This window comes from Monodelphis domestica, chromosome 4 (genome assembly GCF_027887165.1).
Source record: "Monodelphis domestica isolate mMonDom1 chromosome 4, mMonDom1.pri, whole genome shotgun sequence".
NCBI lineage: Eukaryota > Metazoa > Chordata > Mammalia > Didelphimorphia > Didelphidae > Monodelphis > Monodelphis domestica.
Genome location: NC_077230.1, coordinates 343,802,204 through 343,824,045, shown reverse-complemented (window position 1 = coordinate 343,824,045; position 21,842 = coordinate 343,802,204). Strand labels below are relative to the sequence as shown.

General features: G+C 46.0%; 1 protein-coding gene and 1 pseudogene across 3 annotated transcripts; one reads left to right on the top strand and one right to left on the bottom strand.

The window, feature by feature from the left end:
- Positions 1-1,133: 1,133 nt before the first annotated feature.
- On the top strand, positions 1,134-14,993 carry SERPINH1 (serpin family H member 1). Of its 3 annotated transcripts, XM_007490956.3 has the most exons (6): positions 1,134-1,340; positions 3,722-3,765; positions 8,432-9,092; positions 9,872-9,970; positions 10,097-10,329; positions 13,476-14,993. In XM_007490956.3, exons 3-6 carry the CDS (start codon positions 8,474-8,476, stop codon positions 13,776-13,778), a joined length of 1,254 nt encoding a protein of 417 aa, XP_007491018.2. In that variant the 5' UTR covers positions 1,134-1,340; positions 3,722-3,765; positions 8,432-8,473; the 3' UTR covers positions 13,779-14,993. The 3 variants fall into 3 exon arrangements, with proteins under 3 accessions (XP_007491018.2, XP_001365296.3, XP_056650932.1); XM_001365259.4 differs by lacking the exon at positions 3,722-3,765 and having other exon boundaries at positions 1,135-1,340; XM_056794954.1 differs by lacking the exons at positions 1,134-1,340; positions 3,722-3,765 and adding an exon at positions 1,374-1,651.
- LOC100011366 (enolase-phosphatase E1-like) overlaps positions 14,580-21,842 on the bottom strand; it is a 24,256-nt pseudogene continuing 16,993 nt past the window's right edge.

Below are 21,842 nucleotides of genomic sequence, written 5' to 3'. Positions count from 1 at the left end.
TCACTTTCTGTCTGGTAAGGGCTAGGCCTGGCTCTCAATCCACTGAACCACCTAACTGCCCTCTTGGTTCCATTAATTTTCACTGGTTGTCTCCCATGTCTGGAACCAACTCCTGGCTTCCTTCAAGTTTCAACTAAAGTTCCACCTTCTGCAAAAGGCCTTTTCTAGTCCTCCTTTACCTTAAATCAATCCCTCTGGGATTACCTGTATATCCAATTTACCCTGGATATATCTTGTTTCTGCCTATTTGTTGTATATTGTCTTCCCCATTAGGCTGTGAACTGCTTGAGGACAGGGTTCATTTTTTGCCTTTCTCTGCATCGTAGCACTTTGCTTAGTGCTTGGCACATACACGGTGCTTGTTGACTGACTGGCTGTAAAGATGCCTTTCCTAGGGGAATCTGCTCCTCCTACATTCCTAAATTCTGAGGACAGTGGCTGAGCCGGGCAGTGATTAGACAGGGCCCCCTCACCAAAAGTCGTGGAGGGTTAGAGAAAAAAAAAAACCCAAACCAAACCAAACCACCTTCCATTTTAAGTTAGAGGACCTGTGTTCAAATCCCACCTGTGAACACATAATCATAGGAGTCACTCTCTCTGAGTACCACTTTCCCCACCTGCAGTATGGGGTGCATGGCCTTGGTTTCTGAGGTTTCCCTTCCAGCACGAAATCCTAGGAAGTTTATCAATCCTATCTATAGTTGCTTGGTAAATATTTTCAGGTAGGGATTGAATTCTGCCTTCTTCTCAGAGATAGAATCTGGATCTGGGCCTTGGAAAGAACAAAAGGAAGGGATTATTGGAGTCTGAGAGAGAGGAGGCCTGGGTTCCAATCCTGACTCTCCACCCTGTGACCTTGGCACATCCATCGCCCTCTTTGGAGCTCTACAAAATGATTCAAATGGACCAGAGGTCCTTTAACCGCCCTTTCCTAGCTAACATTTCAAGAATAAGAGGGGGCCGTGATAGGGGATCCAGGCCAGGCCACTCCCCTGAAAATTGAGGGGCAGTAGGACCCAGGGGCTCTGGGCGGTCTAGAGAAGTGGGGGGATGGGGGAAAGTAGTGGGGGGAGCGGGACTAGCGATGAGAAGGGCATTTTTTTCTTTTGCAACCTACACGGGGGCCGCCCCCTTTAAATCCCCCCTCCCTTATCCCAAGAGCATTTCCAACTTTCCAGAAGTTTCTGCGTTCCGGGGCGGGGGCCTCTTATATAGGGCTGGCGCGGGGGCTGTGCGCTCGGAGAGACAGTCCCGGGACGGAGCTGAGCGGATCCCATCCCAGAGCGGCGCTGGGGAGGACCCGACTGGGATCCTTCTCATCTCTGTCCCCCTAACCCCAGGTGAGGAAAGTCGGGGGACACCCAAGGAGGGAGGGAGTGACTAGCAGAGGGAGACCGCGGTTTGGGCACCGAGAGGGACCTTCGCAGCCCAGGATCCTCCCCCAGCCCCGAACCCTCTCCTAGTTTCCGGCAGCTTGCCGGGAGAGTAGCAACTCTCAAGGAAAGGATTCGAACGCCAGAGTTGGCCGCCGGCTTTCTCTGGGTCCCAGGCGCCTTTGGCAGGGTTTGGGACAGCGGGATGAGGAGGACCCGATGGCAGCTAGCGGGACCTAGCATTGGGAGAATTCAGGACTGGGCAGAGGAGCCTCGAGGTAGGTGGTGAGGTTGGGGTCCCAGACGCCGGGAGGACTGGAGAAGCCCCGGGAGGAAGATCGGGATTGATAGGAAGGAAGACCGTGGGTTTGGGTTTAGAGTTGGCCGCGCCCCTCCATCCCCCAGAACTCAAAGTCTTGGGTACACTCTCATCTAACTTTGGAACCCTCTCCCGTTCTTTGCCCCCCTCCCCCTCCCCGCCGAGTCTGGCTTGGATACTGTGGCAACTTAAAAGGAAATGAGCCGAATCCTTCAAGTATGACCTAGTTCCATTAGGTCCCTTCCTGTGTGGAGGGATGGGGTGAGGGAGCAGCTCCCAGCCTTGGAAATGGGGGAGGAAGCTTTCTTTTTACTCGGGGGTGGGGAGGAGGGAAAGGGGACAGGGGGAAGGGGGGGAACTCGTGCGTGTGTGTGTGTGTAACTGTACTTCCTGAGGATTTTAAGGTAAATGGGGGAGAAGAGCTCCCTGATATTAAGAGTCCTTTCTTTGGAATCCCCCGAATCTAGACTCTCCTAGAGATCCCCCCTGATCTATAGACTTTACTAGACATCCCCTCTAATCTATAGACTCTCCCAAAGATGCCCTCAATCTATAGACTCTTAGAGATCTCCCCAATCTATACTCTTAGAGATCCTCCCTGATCTATAGATTCTCCTAGAGATCCCCCCTAATCTATAGGATAAAGAAGGAGAGCATGGATCGGTAGCCATGACTTTGGTACCCCGCCTTTAGGGGGCTCCTGGGATCTTCATTCCACAAGGGGGTCTTTCTCAGGAAAGGTGGGATCTCTCTTGAATTTCAGGGACTGGTTGCTGAGATGTTGTGGGCATCTCATATTATTACAGATGCTGGAAGTTGGAGGAAGGGTGCTTTCCCAGCTGTCTTTTCTCATCTACCTCTCTGCCCCTTCTTCCTCCCATCAAAGCGGAATCTCTATGAAAGAGGGCATTTACAGCTTTAGAAACTAGCTAAGTATATTGTGGAGAAGAACGATCTCTTCTCATCTATTCATCTCCCTTTTCCCATTTTAAACAAAAATAGTTTATTATTAGTATAATGGAAACCTCAGCACCCTGAGTCAGGAAAACTTGGTTGGAATCAGTCTCTGCTTTAGGCAGATCAAACTTCTTTGGGCCTCAATTTCTTGATCTGGCTAATGGGGATAAGAATCTCAGCATTACTTGTCTTACAGCCCAGCGTCAGGAAAACCTTTTGTAAACCTTAAAAGGTCGCTGAAAGGAGATACTGTTTTTCCTGTGCTACCTCAAAGCCCTGGGAATCAGTTTGCTCAATCTCACACATGATCCTTGGGGTAGATGAAACAGAGATTAGAATCAGGGTCTCAGGGCTCCCTGCCATTGTCTTTTCTGTGGGATCCCCAAGCTAATAGGAGAAGGCAGGAGATTAGGTTCCTTCCCCCTCCTCCCTTTATGACTTCTGTGGTCCAGACTCCAGTTGGAAGGAGCTGGAAAGGAAATGATGGGGGGAGGGGAAGCTCAGCCTGCCCAGCTGGGCCTCAGCCCCTCCGCTCCGCCCTGCCTGGAGTCATCCCTCCCACCTCTCCCTTCCCAAGGTCCCTCCTGGGTCCCTGGGAGATTCTGGCTCCGACTTTTGTTCCACTCATCCTGCCTAAATAAGGCCCACCTCTGGGCTGCACCCTGCCTGCCTGGTACTTTAGGCCTCACATTCCATCTGTCTGTCTGTCCCCAAGCCCTGGAGAGGAAATAGTAGCAGAAATTAAAATTTCCCCCCTAATAGCCTCTTCCTCTTTCCACCTCCCTTCCAAAACAAACAAACAAAAAATTCAAAACTTACTTAACTTGACCAAACAAACCAGGGTTGGGGTCACTGTTAGAGGTATAGACATCCATTTCCTTAGCACCCATAAAAAATCCTGAGGCAGAGTTCAAATCCTGCCTCTTTTATGATCTGTGTGCTCTTGAGCAAGTGCTAACTTCCTCACCTGCCAGGCTAAGGGGTTGGACTAGATGATCTCCCAGGGCCCTTCCAGGTCGAGCATCCCGCGAGCCTGCGAACCACCCTACCTCATGTGTCTGTTTTCTTTCAGAATGAAAAAAGCAAGCACTGACCTCCCTCTGAGACAGTTTCAAGGTATCTTGGCCTCTGATTAAAATGGACTTTTTTTCCAACTGTCTGAATTCCCTCTCTGCCCTGCCTCTTCCTCTCCCCTTTTCCCTGGCTCAGCCCATTGGTGAAAGTTGAATATCTCCCTGATGGGGCCCCTCTCCTCCCTCCCCTCCCCCCCTTTGCTTCCCAAGGCCCAGTTACAGGTCAGGATGAAACCCAGGCCTGTCTGCAAAGCACAGGCTTGTTTCTTTATCTGGGCTCTTTCTTCCCTATAGGGAAGGGAGCCTGGGAGCCATAAATTACCTCGTTCTGCAGCTGGGGGTAATTGCTCCCTCTCTGACTGGCCTCTGAAGCCTCCCTTGGCTTGTGGGGACATGCGTGGAGGCAGCTGTTCTCTCTGCCTGGAGCAGGCACGTCGAGGGGGGGACTGGCTTCTCGCCACCTGCCTCCCCCACCAAAACCCCGTCTCCTCTGGAGCTGCTGCTTTGGGGCTCATTTCATGGAACGGTCCAGTGTGGATGCTGGAAGGGTCCTCAGAGCTCGTCTAATCCCCGGCCCCCCGAACCATGGTTGTCCTGGGCCCTTTTGGCCGTCTGGGGAGGCCCACAAATACCTTCTCCGAAACAAGTTGTAAATGCCTAAAATAATCTACGGGGCATGGCCAAGGAAACCAGTTATACTGAATGATGCATTCCATAGAATCTATGATCACCTCGTATATATATACGTGATCATATATGTCATTATTGTCGTTCTAGAATAAGGTCACGATCCCAGGCTAAGAACTGATCTAGTCCAACCCATTTACTGTGCAGAGGAGAAAAACATGAGAGCCCTAGAGCAGGGGCATGAGCTGGAGCTGGATCTGGGGCGCCCACTTCTAAATCCGTGCCTGGAAGCTTTTTCTCTTCCTCCCTGTCTCACCACAAGCTCCCTCCGCCCAGCTCTGCCCCTGGCGGAGGACCTCAGGAATCCCTTGTTCTCCTTGCCACGTCACCCTCCCCTCCATCCTCAGGGGAGGCAGCTGGCAGGGAGGGAGAGGCTGCAGGCCTGTCATTTGAAGCTGTCAGACACACCAAGGCAGCCCCCTGTTATTTGAGGTTGTGGATAAATGATGGTAGGGCAGAGGGACGAGAGCTGCCTACGTGGCAGGGTTGGGAAATGGAGGTGGAGACTGGTGCTTCCTAGGCCCAGCAGCTAAAGTACAAGTGGGATTCTTTGACCCTTGGAAGTCTAATTCTTTCTTTGAGCAAGCCTGGGGCTTTTCCCCCATTTGGAACATTCAGGATACCAACTTGGTCTCCCTAAAGTAGAGAGGTGGCTTTGGCTGAGTGGTGCCCATCCTTATTTGAGCCCAGAGGGGTCCATCCTCTCCCAGGGAGGCAAACACAAGGAACACTACTAGATCCTCATGGGGGTGGCCTGGTATTTAGTCCTGTAGAATTAGTCCCAAACTCTTAAATTTTTTAGAGACTGTTTTTAGTCTTTATTCATAGCTGTGAGCTCATGCCAACTTGATAGCATTACGGTGAAGGAAGGAAGGAAATAAATATTGCTTGTTGTGTGCCAAGCACTCTACAATTATCATCTCATTTAATCCTCACAACAGCCCCTGAAAGGGAGGCTCTGTGATTATTTTCCCCATCTTATAGTTGAGGAAACTGAGTTAAGGGACTTTGTTCAGGGTCACTCGGCTAGTTTTGCATTTAGGTCTTCCCGTCTCCAGGCCCAGCACTTGGACAACTGTGAAGGACGTAAGGGAGGGGCGTGATTCTTCTCATAGGATAACTCAGCTTTGTCCCTTTCCCATCCCAGCAATACTAAGGACAGACTCCCTCCCCCAACTTTCTGTTTTCCTCAGTGGATACAATTGTAGATTTAAAACTGGAAAGCACCTTAAAGGCCATTTATTCCCAGCCCTTCATTTGAAATAGGGGGAAATTGAGGCCCAGAGAGTTGAGTGACTTGTGATTCTGCCATGGCAGTAAACTGTCAGCTGGAATTGGAACCTAGGACTTCTTATTCTAAATCTTGCCCACTTTCCCCTAGAATAACCTGCCTTCCCAGTTCCCTTAAGAGATCTTTTTTTTCTTCTTCTGTGTAAGTGCTATAAAAAAAAGAAAGAAGATTTGGGGAACTAGCTACAAATTGGGTGTTTTCTTTCTTCCAGTATCTTAAATTTCTTTCTCTGCCTCCTGATGTGGCTCATAGCATGATAGCCATGTTTCTTAACTGATTTTCCAGCCTTCTCTTCCCCAATTTCCTACGTCTTAAGATCTGGATGGGACTTCAAAACAACCCCTTTTCAAATTGAGGAATTGTGCCCAGAATGGTTGTGGCTTTGCCACGGCGAGGAGTCGGGGAAAAGCAGAGCTCAGACTAGAGAAGGGAGATGGTTCAGGCATTATCTGACCACTCCTGCCTCTGGTTCCAGGCCTTCAGGAAGGGATTTTCTGTTTCCTGGACGTCCCCAGGGTTCACTGTCTGGAACAGGGACAGGGATGGGGTCTGGAGAAGGTGGGGAGGAAGGAAGAGTAGGGCTGCTGGGCTCATCGAGTCTCTGAGCGGTTCAAAGGGGGAGGCTCTTTGGAAAACCCCAGAGTCCTTTGTATCCTGTCCATGAGCTCAAAGGAAGCCCTTCCTTTCTCTGTTTGTGCGGTCTTTGTATGAGAGGAAAATGTTACTTCTCAGGCCTTGGTGGAAGATGAGAAAAGCAGGGTCTAGGAAGGGCCCTTAGATATTATCTAGTTCCAAGCCCTCGTCTTCCCCACATAGCAAAGGAGCCTCAGGAGGGGCTGGCTTGCTCGGGCCTAGCCAGTGAGTTCGGGCTGGGCAGGGATAGAACCCAGGGCTCACGTCTCTGGCCAGTCTGTCTTATTTAATCAGTGAACCAGTGGGTGACTCATTAACCTTCCTGTCTGACCCACAATGGTATGTGAAGAATGATCCCTGGGCCCCAGGCTGGGGGTAGGGGTGAGGGGGGTGGAGTTGTGCTGGCTACATTCATTCTTCTGCCGAATTCTGAGGGCTCTTACCCACCTCTCCATCCTCTCCTGGTGAAATACAAACTTTGCATTTTGCTCAGCTTTGCATGCAAGACTGGCTGCATTCCACACATTGGGAGGCTCCCCATTAAAGCAGCTCACCAGGACAGCTGGGTGGCTTTGTGGATTGAGAGCCAGGCTTAGAGACAGGAGATTCTGGGTTCAAATATGACCTCAGACACTTCCTAGCTGTGTGACCCTGGGCAAGTCACTTAATTAACACTCATTACCCAGCCCTCACCACTCTTCTGCCTTGGAACAATACACAGTATTAATCCTAAAACCGAAGGCAAGGGTTTAAAGGCAACTCTCCTGTGAAGGCTAAGGCAGCTTTTTGACTACTCCCAGAGAGTGGTGGGATTGGTGGGCATCAGATGCTCCCATTCTGCAGGTGGGCCAGCTGAGGCCTAGAGCTTAGTAAAAGGCCAGTGTTCTAAAGGTGGGCTTCAAAATTCATATAGTTCCAGGCCTGTAAGGGACAGCAGAGGTGTCTCATAACTCCAGTACTGGAGCAGGAATATTTCCTGTGACATGGCTCAGAGGTTTTCAAGTGGGAGGGGATTTTTAGGATCAAGTAAGTTCAGCACCTTCTTCTTCTTTTTTTTTTTTAACCCAGAAGTGCAAAGGGAAGTGGCTTGCCCAGGGTCATAAATAACCAAGCTGGGGAATCCAATGCCAGACCCTTAGACAGCAACAACAACAACAACAACAACAAAACAACCAAAACCCCCCAAATACTCTTTATATTCCACTACAATAGATGATAATTAAACCTACATCACAAGTCAGATGTGAGAAACAAAGGAGGTCACTGTCTAAGGCCCTGATAGTGCTTAGCACATTGCTTTATATGTTGGCTAATAGTAGTATTATTTTCCCATGTTGCTTTTCTGCTGGCTAATAATTGGGTGACATGGAGCATCAGTGTGGCCTGAATGACTAACAAAATAAGTAACATCCCAGATAAATGTCTAATCTAGCCTGTTCCTATTTCCACTGTCAGGGAACTTACTCTTCCTTGAGACCTTTCAGTTCTGTTTATTAAGCCCCTACTATGCCCATCAATAAACATTTGTTAAGCACCTACTGTGCTCATCAGTAAACATTTATCAGGCACCTACTATGCCCATCAATAAACATTTGTTAAGCACCTACTGTGCTCATCAGTAAACATTTATCAGGCACCTACTATGCCCATCAATAAACATTTGTTAAGCACCTACTGTGCTCATCAGTAAACATTTATCAGGCACCTACTATGCCCATCAATAAACATTTGTTAAGCACCTACTGTGCTTATCAGTAAACATTTATCAGGCACCTACTATGCCCATCAATAAACATTTGTTAAGCACCTACTGTGCTCATCAGTAAACATTTATCAGGCACCTACTATGCCCATCAATAAACATTTGTTAAGCACCTACTGTGCTCATCAGTAAACATTTATCAGGCACTTGCTATGTGCCAGGCCCTTTGCTAAGTGCTGGGGCCAGTGCCGCAGAAGGCACGTCGTGCCCCAAGGAGCTTGAGGTTGTGCACACGGGGAGGCTGTCTTGGTGGGCCCTCAGTCATGCGTCATGCTGGTGCTCCTGGCACATGAGAGAGCCGCCATGTCACGGAGCTCCCCATCTCTGCACCCACAGGTCCCTAGCAGAGGGAAGCAGGGCCTCGCTCCCCGCACAGCCATGTGGCCAACACAGCTCCTGAGCGCCCTCTGCCTCCTGGCGGTGGCCGGGGCAGCCGAAGTCAAGAAGCCGGCCGCGGCGGGGAAGAGCGGGGAGGCGAAGCTGAGCGAGAAGGCCAGCACGCTGGCGGAGAGGAGCGCCGGTCTGGCCTTCAACCTCTACCGCGTCATGGCCCAGGACAAGGGGGTGGAGAACATCTTGCTGTCCCCGGTGGTCGTGGCCTCGTCCCTGGGACTGGTGTCTCTGGGCGGGAAGGCGACCACAGCCTCTCAGGCCAAGGCGGTGCTGAGCGCCGACAAGCTGCGCGACGACGACGTGCACACCGGCCTGGCCGAGCTCCTCGCATCCGTTAGCAACAACACCGCGCGCAACGTCACGTGGAAGCTGGGCAGCCGCCTGTATGGGCCCAGCTCGGTCAGCTTTGCGGAGGACTTCGTCCAGAGCAGCAAGAAACACTACAATTATGAGCACTCCAAGATCAACTTCCGGGACAAGCGGAGCGCCCTGCAGTCCATCAACGAATGGGCCTCCCAGACGACGGACGGCAAGCTGCCCGAGGTCACCAAGGACGTGGAGAAGACCGATGGCGCCCTCATCGTCAATGCCATGTTCTTCAAGCGTGAGTGGGGCCAGCCGGGAGTGCTTGGGACTGGGAGGCGGTGGCTACCCATCACTGGGCTCACTCGGATTCAGTCAGTAAACCTACATCAGCCAGCATTTACAGAGTGCCTTAGGGTTTGAAAAGTAATTGATGTCTCATTAGATCCCCAAAACAAATCTACATTTTACATTTGGGGAAACTGAGGCAGAATTTGAATTCTAGTTTTCCTAACTCCAGATATCTATCATCTATCTGCCCATCTACCTACCTACCTACCTATCTATCTAATCTTATCTCTCTGTCTGTCTATCTGTCTGTCTACCTATGGTATCTATCATTATATCATGTGGGTTATCTATGATCTTATCTATGTATCTACCTTTGTATCTATCATTCTACCATCTATGTATCTATCATCTTTGTAACAATGTATCTACCTAACTCTGTCAGTCTGTCTATTTATCTGTCTGTCCATCTCTTCACTATCTCTGATGTGCTAATTTAGCTGCTTCCTTGGCACTTACTTTGCACCCACTGTGAATAGTGTTGTGTTGGCTACTGGGAAATATGTGAATTTTTCTTACTTGAGATGCTGTGATTCCCTTGTAGGGGAATCAGAGATAGCCATAGAGTAGGTAGTAAGTGTTCTGCTTCTGATTCACTGTGTGACCTGACCTGGGCCACAGTTTTTATTGTTGAACTATGGGGGGGTCTCAGGTCTAAAGTAGAGCTCGTGATGGTAAGCTATAGCAGGAATGGCAGTGCTTGAGGTTTAAGGCCCTCCCTCCTCTCCACAGCCCACTGGGATGAAAGATTCCACCATAAAATGGTCGACAACCGAGGTTTCATGGTGACCCGCTCTTATACCGTTGGCGTGCCCATGATGCACCGCACAGGTAGGCTGTGGATAACTGGGGAGGGTGGGAAGGGTGGAAGGGTGGGGAGGGGAGGAGAGAGGGGTTTGGCCTTGGCCCCCACCCCAGTCTGCCCAGGCTCTCCAATCCTTGTCTTGTCCCATTTAGGTCTCTACAACTACTATGATGATGAGACTGAAAAACTCCAGATGGTTGAGATGCCCTTAGCCCATAAGCTCTCAAGCCTCATCATCATTATGCCTCACCACGTGGAACCCCTGGAAAGGCTAGAAAAGCTCCTGACCAAAGAGCAGCTCAAGACCTGGCTGGGCAAGATGAAGAAGAGGGCTGTGGCCATCTCCCTGCCCAAGGGAGTCGTGGAGGTGACTCATGACCTCCAGGTAAGGAGTGGATTCAGCTGGAGGGAGCTGGGTGGCAGAAAGTGGGAGACATGGGTCAGGGAATGTTTTCCGTCTTCTGGGAATCCTGGATCTGGGTCTCCCTGAATCCTGTCATCTTCCTAAGGTAGGAGGAACTGATTCAAGGTAGTCTGAGTACATTGTCTCCAGTCTCAATTTCCAGCTTTACAATGAGCATTTTAGATTGGTGAATCAGATCCTGACTCTTCAGTGTGTCCTTGGGTATATTCTTCCTATCATGGACATCTATTTCCCTCCTGTAAAAAGAAGGGATCTGACTATTGTGGTCTCTGATATCGGCTTGGAGCTTTTCTCAGTGGCAGTATTGTAGCCAATGAGGTTCACATGAGGTGTGATTATTGCTAATCTAATATTGACTATATTGTTGTTTTTGTAGTTTTGACAGCCTGTGTTTGAAGTTCCCTTTCCAGATAGGAAACTGTAGTAGTACTGTACCATGAGTCAGTAATATTGCACAGATTGTCATATTTAGTGACTGGCCTAGATATTTTTGTGTCATTGTTTTCATTTTTGACAAGATTCACTCTGGAGAGGATAGGTGCAAGAATCTGTCCTAGTAGTCCCCACTTCTCTGGGGAGGGAGGAGGTAGGTTTTACTATCTCCCTTCTGAGACTTCATTGGTTTTTCCAATATTCTGAGTTCCTTCTAAGGATCTCACTGTAATTCTTGTAAACATATTGTACATTGCTCTCCAGGTTCTGCTTAGTTTGCTTCATATCAGTTCACACAACTCTTCCTATAGTTCCCCAAATTCCTTCTAGTTTTGTTTTGCCACCCAGTAATCTGCCATGACATTGACATCCCAAAGCTTTCCAGCCAGTCCCTAATTGGTGGGTGCCTACTTCATGTCCAGTGCTGCTGTGTCTGATTTGGTAGATATGGGACCTTTGTTTTTGTCTTTGAGGAAAGTGAATTGATTAATCTTCTCAATGAGACTCAGAATTTCAGAGTTAGAAAGGTTCTTGGGGCCTTTAGTCTAATTCTTTACCCTAAGTGTGAAACCTCTTTTCTCCTAGCCTCTATAGAAGAGAGGCTCCTTGAAGTTAAGGATTCTGTGGTTTTGGACTTTGCATCCCTAGTGCCTTCCACACAGAAGATGCCTAACAATTGGCTTGAGCTGAATTGTCTCCATTATCTCCCCTTGCAGATTAAGGAGTCATTTATTAAGTACTTATAATGTGACAAGCACTATGCCAAGTCCTGAAAATACAGTAAAAGCAGTCAGCCAATAAAGCAGTCAAGCACATTTGTCAAGCCCCTACCATGTATTGGACATTGTGCTAAACACCGGAGAAAGAAAGGCAGCCCTTGCCCACAAAGAGCCCACATTCTAAGGGGAAACCTTAGAAGAGATCTCTGTTAATTCTGCTGAAGCCCATGTCTAATGGTTGAATGGCTAGACCATCCCCAACCAAATAGAATTATTTCTTCTGTTGAAATTGTAAATCTCACAAGATATTTTGCTTCCATCAGATTGATAGATGGGGAAACTGAGGCTCAAATAGGAGAAATTACTTTCATAGAATTATAGCTTTAGGTGGCTTAGTGGGCCTGTAGTCAAGAAGACTTTAGTTCAAATCCAGCCTCAGATACACTCTAGCTATGTGACCACTTAACTTCTACATGCCTTAGTTTTTTATTTATATAGTAATAATAATAACACCACCTATCTCAAAAGGTTTTGGGGAGGATCGGATGAGATATTATTTGTAAAGTGCATATCACAGTGTCTGGCACATAGTAAGTTATGGTACATGCTTGTCCTTTATAAAGGGGGGAGTTTACATTTTTTATTATATTTGGGTGCTATATTAGTTTTATTGAACTGTTTTATTTTTATATTAGAAGTGATGGTTCACTGGATGAGAGGGGGAAGGATATATTCAGAAATTTAGGTGGTATTAAAAAAAGGTAGTCAATATAATTTAAAAAATAAATCCTTGTCCTCCCTCCCCACCCACTCTTCCTGCCCACAGAGCCTCAGAGGTCATCTAGTACAGTGAGGTCAAACAAACAGAAACAGGAGCCACCATGCAGGCTGTATTTTGACTTACAAAACTCCCATGTTTATATGCTGATTATTTTTTACTAATTATTTAACTTTGCTAAATATTTCCCAGTTAGAGTCAAATCTGGGTTGGGTCATCTGAGGGAGTTTTGTGGGCTGTGAGTTTGACCCTTTTTTCTCTAGGTCAGGGAATCAAGGTGGAGCCAGGTGTCTGTATGGGCATTGATTTTTTAAAAATCATATCATAGCTGTTACTCTCTGAAAACTCCCATTTTTGTTGTGTTCTGAGGCTTTCCAAATACTTTTCTTAAAATAGTCCTATGGAGGTAGAAAGAACCATGTGTGACAAAGAAGGAGATTGAACCTCACAGTCATATAGGTAGTTATGTGCCCAAACTAGGATTTGAACCCTGATCCTTCTGACTAGGGTGTCTCCATCATCTACTGCCAGAGGCTTTAAAAAAACAAACAAGCAAGCAAACAAACAAAACCCCTCTTACCCTAGTCGTAGAATCAATATGGAGAATTGGCTCCAAGGCAGAAGAGTGGTAAGGGCTAGGCAATGGGGGTCAAGTGACTTGTCCAGGGTCACTCAGCTGGGAAGTGTCTGAGACCAGATTTGAACCCAGGACTTCTGGTCTCCAGACCTGTCTCTTACCTGCCCTCTCCCCTAAAAAACAAACAAACAAAAAACAACTCAGAGGCTCTTAACCTTGTTTGGGTCAAGAACCCTGTTGACAATGTTTTCAAATGCACAAAATGAAATATATTGAATATATTGAAAATATATTGAAGGTGACAGCTAGATTGCCCAGTGGATTGTGAGCCAGGCCTAGAGACAGGAGAAGGTCCTGAGTTCAAATGTGGCCTCAGACACTTTCTAGTTGGGGGACCCTGGGCAAGTCACTTAATACTCATTGCCTAGCCTTTATGGCTCTTCTGCCTTGGAAAGAAGGGAGGTAAGGGTTTAAAAATAAAATAGGTGGGATATTGGTCAATACTGGTTTACGAAGGAAGCCCATTATGTTGACAGAATGAATAAAATCTTAGGAGAATCAGTTCATCGCGTGCCTGTTCTGCCCCTCTTCCCCTCCACAGAAGCACCTGGCCGGCTTGGGCCTCACGGAGGCCATGGACAAGAACAAGGCGGACCTGTCTCGGATGTCGGGCAAGAAGGACCTGTACCTGGCCAGTGTCTTCCATGCCACCGCCTTCGAGTGGGACACAGAGGGCAACCCCTTTGACCAGGACATCTACGGGCGGGAGGAGCTGCGGAGCCCCAAGCTCTTCTATGCTGACCACCCCTTCATCTTCCTGGTCCAGGACGCCCAGAGCGGCTCCCTGCTCTTCATTGGCCGCCTGGTCCGGCCCAAGGGCGACAAGATGCGAGATGAGCTCTAGGCCCCCAGAGGGCGGGGGAGGGGGGTGGGGGGAGGGGGGAGACAGGGGTGGGCAGAACTCAATGGGTGCTACTCGGGTGCTAATAGGGTGGGGCCAGGCCAGGTGGGGGCTCAGGAGTGGCGCGGTACCGGCAGGGGCCTCTCGATTCAGGTAGCGGACCTCACCTCTCCACTGTTCCCTGGAGTTTCAGGAAAGGGGGCTGGCTTTTCCAGTGCCCCGGACCGTCCCTCCGGATATTAGGGGCGTGCTGCTGAGGGGGGGTGGGTGGATGACAGGTCCTCTGGGGTTTGGGCTGGGAGTCTGAGAGAGGTGGGCTTTGATTGCCACCTCATGTTAACCTGGGCAGGGAAGCATCCTGGTGCTTTCCCCCCAAAGACTTCCCCCCCTCCCCAGGTCCCCTAGCTGTCTCCTTTAGAGTCCATTCCATCCCTGCTGGGCACGGTATTACTAAAAATCATTTCCGTGTCTCTCTCTGAGCTGGAAGAGCCTGAGACATCTGCTCTCTACCCCTGCCCCCATTATACGGATGGAGAAACTGAGGCGGGACTGGCCCACTCTCACATAGTTAGAGGCAAAGCCAAGATTAGAACCCAGATCTCATCTCTACCCAGCTGCCTCTGCTCTTCAGTATTAAAGTCTGCTGTGGGGGGAACCCTCCCCAGCCCTGAGCAGGGACCAGAAACGTAGACCTCCCGGGCCCCGAGACTTATCCCATTCCCCAAACCATATTCGATGATCCAGTGCCCGAGTGCCTCGCTGGGCCCAGAATAAAAAAGTGCCAAAGAGTAAACCGAGAGACTCCTAGAAGTCACCGAGGCCGCCCTGCCACTCCGGAGGAGAGAGATGGGGCGGCAGCATGGCCAGCTCCGGGCCTGGACTGCCACCGAGCCGCCCTGAGCCCGCGCCTGCATTTGGCCCCTCCTCCCACTGCCCCTCGGGCGGGGCCCCAACCTTGCACTGTGAGCCTCCGGGCCGGCGGGAGGACGGGCGGAGAGCGAGGAGACGGGAGGGGAAGGAATTTGTGCGCGGCACGTGCCCGCGTGGTCCGCGCAGCTTTACTTTCTCAAAAGGAGTCTTTTCAAAGAGGGGGTGGGGAGGGGAGGGGTGGGGAGAAAATGAGCCCTTGGATCTGCCAAAGCAAGGGCCGGTTCCTAAGATTTTTTTTTCAATCAAATGTGTTTTGCAATAAAATGTGGTTGTTTTTTTCAATGAAAAGTTTGGTGTGACCTGTCTTCCGATACCTTGAAGGAGGCTTTGGGGGTTGTATGGAGGCGAGGGGTGAAGGCTAGAACCTATTGAATCCTCTTTTACACTACCATGGGCAGTGGAAACAAGTGAGAGGACCCGGGATACATTAGCCGGAAGCTAACGTTTGTATAGCGTATATTATGTACTCAGCACTGTGCTAGACGGTTTACACTTATTATCTATCTCATTTGATCCTCGCAACAACTCTGGAACAAAATGCATCTGGAAGAACAAAAGATCAAGAACATCAAGGGAACTAATCAAAACAAAACAAAACCAAGAAACGTGAAGGAGGGGGCCTAGGAGTACCAGATCTTAAACTGTACCATAAAGCAAAACAATATGGTACTGGCCAGGAGATAGGACGGAGGATCAGTGGAATAGACTTGGGGTAAATGATCTCAACAATCTTGTGTTTAATAAATCCAAAGATCCATCACTATTTGACAAAAAAACACTAGGAAAACTGGAAAACAGTACAGTTAAAATTAGGTTTAGATCAATATCTCATACCCTATGCCAAGATAAGCTCAGAATGGGTGTGTAATTTAAACATTAGGAAACAGAATGGCAATACTTTGCCCCTGAGATCTATAGAGAGGGGATGAATTTATTACCAAAAAAGATAGAGAACAGTACAAGATGTAAAATGAATAATTTTGATTATTTATGTAGTATTATTAATTATTTAATTAAATTTGATTATATTGAATTTAAAAGGTTTTGTACAAACAAAACCAATGCAACCAAAATTAGAAGGGAAACAACAAATTTGAGGGGGGGATTATAACAAATTTCTCTGATAAAGGTCTAATTTCTCAAATATATAAAGAACTAAGCCAAATTTATAGGAATCCAAGTCATTCCCCAATTGAAAAATGGTCAAAGGATGTAAATAGTTTTCAGGTCGAGAAATCAAAGCTATCAATAAACACATGAAAAAATATTCTAAATCTCTTGATTAGAGAATTAATTTCATTTCTCTGTTTTGCTCAAAAGTGTCTTTCCCCCTTGAACAAACTACCACTTCTAGAGTCTTATTCTAAGAGATGAAATACTAATATTTTAAAATATAATTAGAATTAGAGAAATGTAAATTAAAACAACTCTGAGGTACCATGTCACACCTCTCAGGTTGACCAATATGACAGTAAAGGAAAATGATAAATTTTAGAATGTGGCAAAATTGGGACACTAATATATTGCTGGTGGAGTTGTGAACAGATCCAACCATTCTGGAGGACAATTTGGAATTATGCCCAAAGGGCTATAAAAGATGGCATGCCTTTTGATCCAGTAATACCACTATTGGGTCTGTATTCCAAAGAAATTTAAAAAGGGGGGAAGGACATGTTTGTAAAAGTATTTATAGCTGCTCTTTTTATGGTGGCAAAGAATTGGAAACCAAAGGGAAGTCCCTCAATTGAGGAATGGCTGAACAAATTTTGGCATATGATGGTGATGGAATACTATTGTGCTATGAGGAATGATGAACAAGATGATTTCAGAAAGAGCTAGAAAGATCTGCAGGAACTGATGCAGAGTGAAATAAGGAGAACATTATACATAGTAACTGCTATATTGTGGAACAATCAAATGTGATAGACTTTGCTATTAACAGCAAGCAATACAATGATCAAGAGCAATTCTGAGGACTTATGGAAAAAGAATGTTATCCACCTCTAGAGAAAGAACTGTTAGGGTATAAATGCAGATGAAAACATGATTTATCACTTGTTTATTTGGGTATATGTTTTTGGGTTTTAGTTCTATCAGATTATTCACTAATAAAAATGAATAATATGGAAATATGTTTTTCATTATAATACATGTATAACCACGGGAAAAAAACCCCTGGGAAGTAGGTGCTATTATTGTCCCCATTTTACAGATGAGAAAACAGAAGTAAACAGAGGTTAAGTGCTCACCTAAGTGCCTGAGGCCAAATTTGAACTCAGGTCTTCCTGACTCTGGGTCTAGCATTCTTCCCACTTTGCTGCATTAATTTTATTTTCCTGTGTTGCTCCAAAGTTCAATCCCTTTGTTTCAGGCATGAGGAAGTGGATCCAGTGAGAGGAAAACACTTGCCTGACGTCATACAAGACTTGGATTGAAATCAGTTGTAAGGAAGGAAATTTCTTTTCCAACTAGAATTTTAGAGTTGGAAGAAACCTCTGAAATTAGAGCTGGAATCTTAAAATAGATTGTTGATGAGTCATTTCAATCCTGCCCGACTCTTTCTGACTCCATATAGGATTTTCTTGGTAAAGATATTAGAGTAGCTTCCTTCTTCAGCTCTTTTGATGAGGAAACCAAGGCAAACAATTAAATGACTTGGCCAGGGTCACAAAGCTAGTAAATGCCTTAAGTCCAAATTGGAACCCAGGTCTTCCTAACTTCAGGTGATCTACCCCCTTGATGACATTAATTTCATTTCTCTGTTTTGCTCAAAAGTGTCTAGAAGTGGACAAACTACCACTTCTAAAGTCTTATTCTAAGAGATGAAATACTAATATTTTAAAATATAATAATTAGGGGGTTCTATTTCCCATTCCCTTGGGAGACAGATGTCTCTTAGGGTCTCTCATCCATTAATTCAGACATGCAACATATAGATCCCTGCAGTTTTAATAGACATTGAGTGAGAGTGATTAGGAAAGCAGGTTTTTTTTCGGCCAGAGCTGAGACAATCATCACTATCTCACTTGTCCTTTGCCTTTCTAATGTCCTGTACTCTGGGGGAAAGTGACCTCAAATCCTGAGATTCAGCTCTGCAATTGGGTCCCTGAGAGGATTCTTGCCAAATTTAGGATTGCAAATGATCCTGGTGTGACTTCCCTCCACAAAGTTCCTGGTCAATATTCATAGCTTGGGTGAGTTGCTGGCTGCTCCAACTTATAGAAGAGGTCACCAGGCATAGCCACCAGGCTGTAGGGTGGGCAGATTGAGGACTGGCCCTTGAGAGCAGACAGGATTGTTAGAATCTGTTTGTTTTGGACTGACTGGAAAATCAAAGAGGCAGTGGGAATAAATCAAAATATCCCTAGGTTATGTCTTTCTGAAAGGTGATACTTAAAACTGGATATAGAACTTCAGATAGGATCTGATCAGGGTAAAGTACAAAGGAGCTATCACTTCTGTATTTCTGGACATCATGTCTCTACTAATGGAGCTTGAAATCACAATTGTTTCTTGGGGTTGTTTTTTTTTAGCTCCTTCTGGACTCATTGTGGAGCATTCAGTTCACCAGCTCCTCCTCCCCCACAGATGTGAATCTTTTTCATTTTCAACAAACTATTATTTGGACTACACTTCCCCAAGATGACTCACGAAATATTGCTGCCAAAATCAAACAATTAATCCTCAGAAAATAAGTCAAGAGATCCACAAGCTGTAAGGTGTTTTATTGATTCTTCTATAGCTGCTGCCAGAAGATGGAAGAACAGTGAGAAGACTAGTAAAAATAACTTCTAAGTATTATTATGAAGGAAAAAATGCTGGCCATAGGCAAGGCAACATGGAAACTGGAGTCCTGGAGATTATAAAAGGGCAATTTTTACTGAAGAAATGAATTTTTTCACTTAAGACTCTGATAAGGTCAAGAACTACCAGAGATTTCCCACATTGGTGACTGGTCCAAAAAGAAAACATTTTGCACATTGAAAAGGTTTTTTTTTGTTTTGTTCTTTGTTTTTTTTTCTTTTTCAGATGGAAACAAGTTGTAAGGTTTATTGTGTGGCATTTTATTTTCTTCTTTTTCCCTAGTAATTCATACATAGCTGTATAGTATAATGTCATGGAGATACAATTGGGTCAAACAAGGTTTTTCTTTTACGTAGTAGAGAGGAGATTTGGGAATACATACAGTTGACAGGGGAAGAGAGAATGCATTCTTTTCTTTTTAAAAAAAATTAAAGGCATTTCATTTTCCTAGTCATATGTAATAATAATTTTCAGCATACATTTCCCAAAATTATAAGATCCAAACCATCTGCTTTCTTCCCTTCCCTCCTCTCACTTGGAGATGGTAAACAATTTGATCTGGGTCATACATGTATTATCAATGCATTTTTTCTTGAGGCAATGGGGCCCACTGAGCATTTTTTACAGGGGATAGAGGAGTGGAACATGGTCAAAGTTATGTAAATTGATTGTTGTTAAATTTAATCTTATTAGAATTGGCCCAGCACTCTAGTCTATTGAAATTGTTTTGAAGCCTGACTTTGTCATTCACTAATTAAATTTCCCAGCTTCCTGGGATCTGAAAACATAATAAGGACGCCATATAAGTCAGCCAAATAAGTCTTCATTCAAGCGAGTCAGTGATAAACACATTCAACATGGTGCCAGGCAAGGACAGATCTGGGGAATTCCATTAGAGAATTCCAGGCTGCCATCAACTCATTAATGACACCTTTTTGCATAATTAGCATGAGCTCATTGGACCTTAGTTTTTAAATGTAATAGTAAAAAAGTAAAATAATTCAATGTATTGCCATACTTTATTACTTTTTTATATCTTTAAAAAAACCTTATAAATAATGTGTACTATGTCTTCCTTTTGGACCTCATGTCTTCTTTTTAAATCCTTCTGCCTTTTTAAACTTCTGCCTTGGAACCAATAGCAGTAAGGGCTAGGCAATGAGGGTCAAGTGACTTGCCCAGGGTCACACAGCTAGGAAATGTCTGTCAAATTTGAACCCAGGACCTCCTGTCTCTAGGTTTGGCTCTCAATCCACTGAGCCACCCAGCTTCCCCTTGGGCCCCACTTTTTGAGGGCTTTTGACTGTGCAAGATATCTGTCTTGGGGTTCTGAGCTGACTTTCTCCCAAATTCTGGGGTAAGGGGATTGTTTGTTGCCAGCTTTCTCCCTTTTCTGTTATATATCTGAGGTGCCTCTAAAGCACATTTGGGGACACCAATTCCCCAGTCACTAACATCTTTCCCCTCTCTCACATAACACGTGTGTCATATTTCTACATTTCTCCAACGCACTAACCCTGTTTTATGCCATAATAATTGTTTAACCCCTGCCCTAGACTGTGAGTTCTGTAAGGGCAAGGAAAATGTCTTATGTTAACTTTATATCTCTCCTAGCACCCAGCAAAGAGCTCTGGTCCCAGGAGGTATTTTTAAAAATCCCTTTCCAACTATGTTATAATCAATACCAATTATTGGTTCCAATGCAGAAGAGAGGTAAGAGTTGGGCAATGGGGGCTAAGTGACTTGCCCAGGGGCACACAGTGAGGAAGGAAATTAAGGCTGGATTTGAACCCAGGATCTTTCATCTCAAACTTCCGAGCCTCCTGGCAGAAGTACTTTATTCTTTAAACCGAATTCCATAGCCTTGCAACTGAAATCGATGATGGAAATAACAGTTTTGATTTTCTTACAATTAGGCAAATCAAATCTCTGCTTTGGGCCTCAGTTTCTCTATCTGTAAAATGAGCTGTTTGGAAAGGTCAGTCTTTAAAATCTCTCCTCACCTTAATGAACTGCCAGTCTGTGGCAGTGTAAACTAGGAGAGTGAGTAATAACTTCTCAGGGATTTTGTGGTGGCTTCATGGAGCCCATCAGGTTGGACCATGGATGACCTCTGGAGTTTCTCTTGGTCTGGGCCATCTGTGTCTAAACCTAGAGCTGGAGACTTGGGTAAACCTCTCAGATGTGGCTGATTCATCAACAGACCTCGACTGCCACCTTTGGGCATCTGTGGGAATTTTCCTTTGGAGGCACTAAGAGTCAGAGCAGAGATGATGGAAGGGCCTTAGAGGTCTTTTAGGTACAAGATCACAGAATCCCAGAACTGGAAGGGACTCCAGAGGCTATCTAGTATGACCCCTGTCTGAATAAAAGACTTTTTTGGAGTGTCAGGTAGGTGGCTCAGTGGATAGAACCAGTCCAGAAGACAGGAGGTCCTGCATTCAAATCTAGCCTCAAATACTTCCTAGCTGTGTGACCCTGGGCAAGTCACTTAATCCCCCTTGCCTAGCCCCTACTGCTCTTCTGCCTTAGGCCCAATGCACACTACTGATTCTAAGACAGAAGATAAGGGTTTAACAAATACTCCAGATGTGATTCCACTAGGGCTATAAAACAATGATTTATCACCTTCCTTATTCTAGACATACTTCTGTTCTTAACGCAGCTGAGGCTAGCATTAACTTTTTTTGGTACACAGTGGGCACTTTTTTGTTAATTTCTCTTAAGTCTGTGGTCCGCTAAGATCTGAAGACTTTTTACACATTTGGTTTCCTAGCAATGTTTTATTCACCCTATATATGGGAAGCTGATTTTTGAAAAACAAGCTGGGTGTGGATGCCTTTCTTTACATGAATCCACAACCATTTTCATTTTATGAGTCTTGACTCAATGTATTAATCTACTGCAATATTTTTGAATCCTGACTTTGTCAGCTCTCCCTCCTAGCTTTGTGTCAGTGGGTAATTTAATACGTGCCACCTGTGCTTTTATCCTATTCATGAGAGAAACATAAACTAGGTCCATCATTTTCAAGCCGAGTCAAAGAAGGGAAATCATTTAATCAGCTCACACATCCCTTATTCAGGTCATAGCCAGGGGTGGAGTTGGGAATAACAAGAGATAAATTCACATAGTTGGGTTTTTTAACCCTTACCTTCAGCCTTAGAATCGAAACTCCCAAGGCAAAAGAGTGGTAAGGGCTAGGCAATGGGGGCAATGACTTGCCCAGGGTCACACAGCTAGAAAATATCTGATACCAGATTTGAACTTAGGTCTTCTCATCTCTCAGTCCACTAAGCCACCTAGCTGCACCTCAACAAACTACTTTTTTTT

Coding starts and splice junctions, on each gene's coding strand:
- SERPINH1 (XM_007490956.3), top strand. CDS start 8,474: ATGTGGCCAACACAGCTCCTGAGCGCCCTCTGCCTCCTGGCGGTGGCC. Junction 9,971..10,096: donor GCCCATGATGCACCGCACAG/GTAGGCTGTGGA, acceptor TGTCCCATTTAG/GTCTCTACAACTACTATGAT. Junction 10,330..13,475: donor AGGTGACTCATGACCTCCAG/GTAAGGAGTGGA, acceptor TCCCCTCCACAG/AAGCACCTGGCCGGCTTGGG.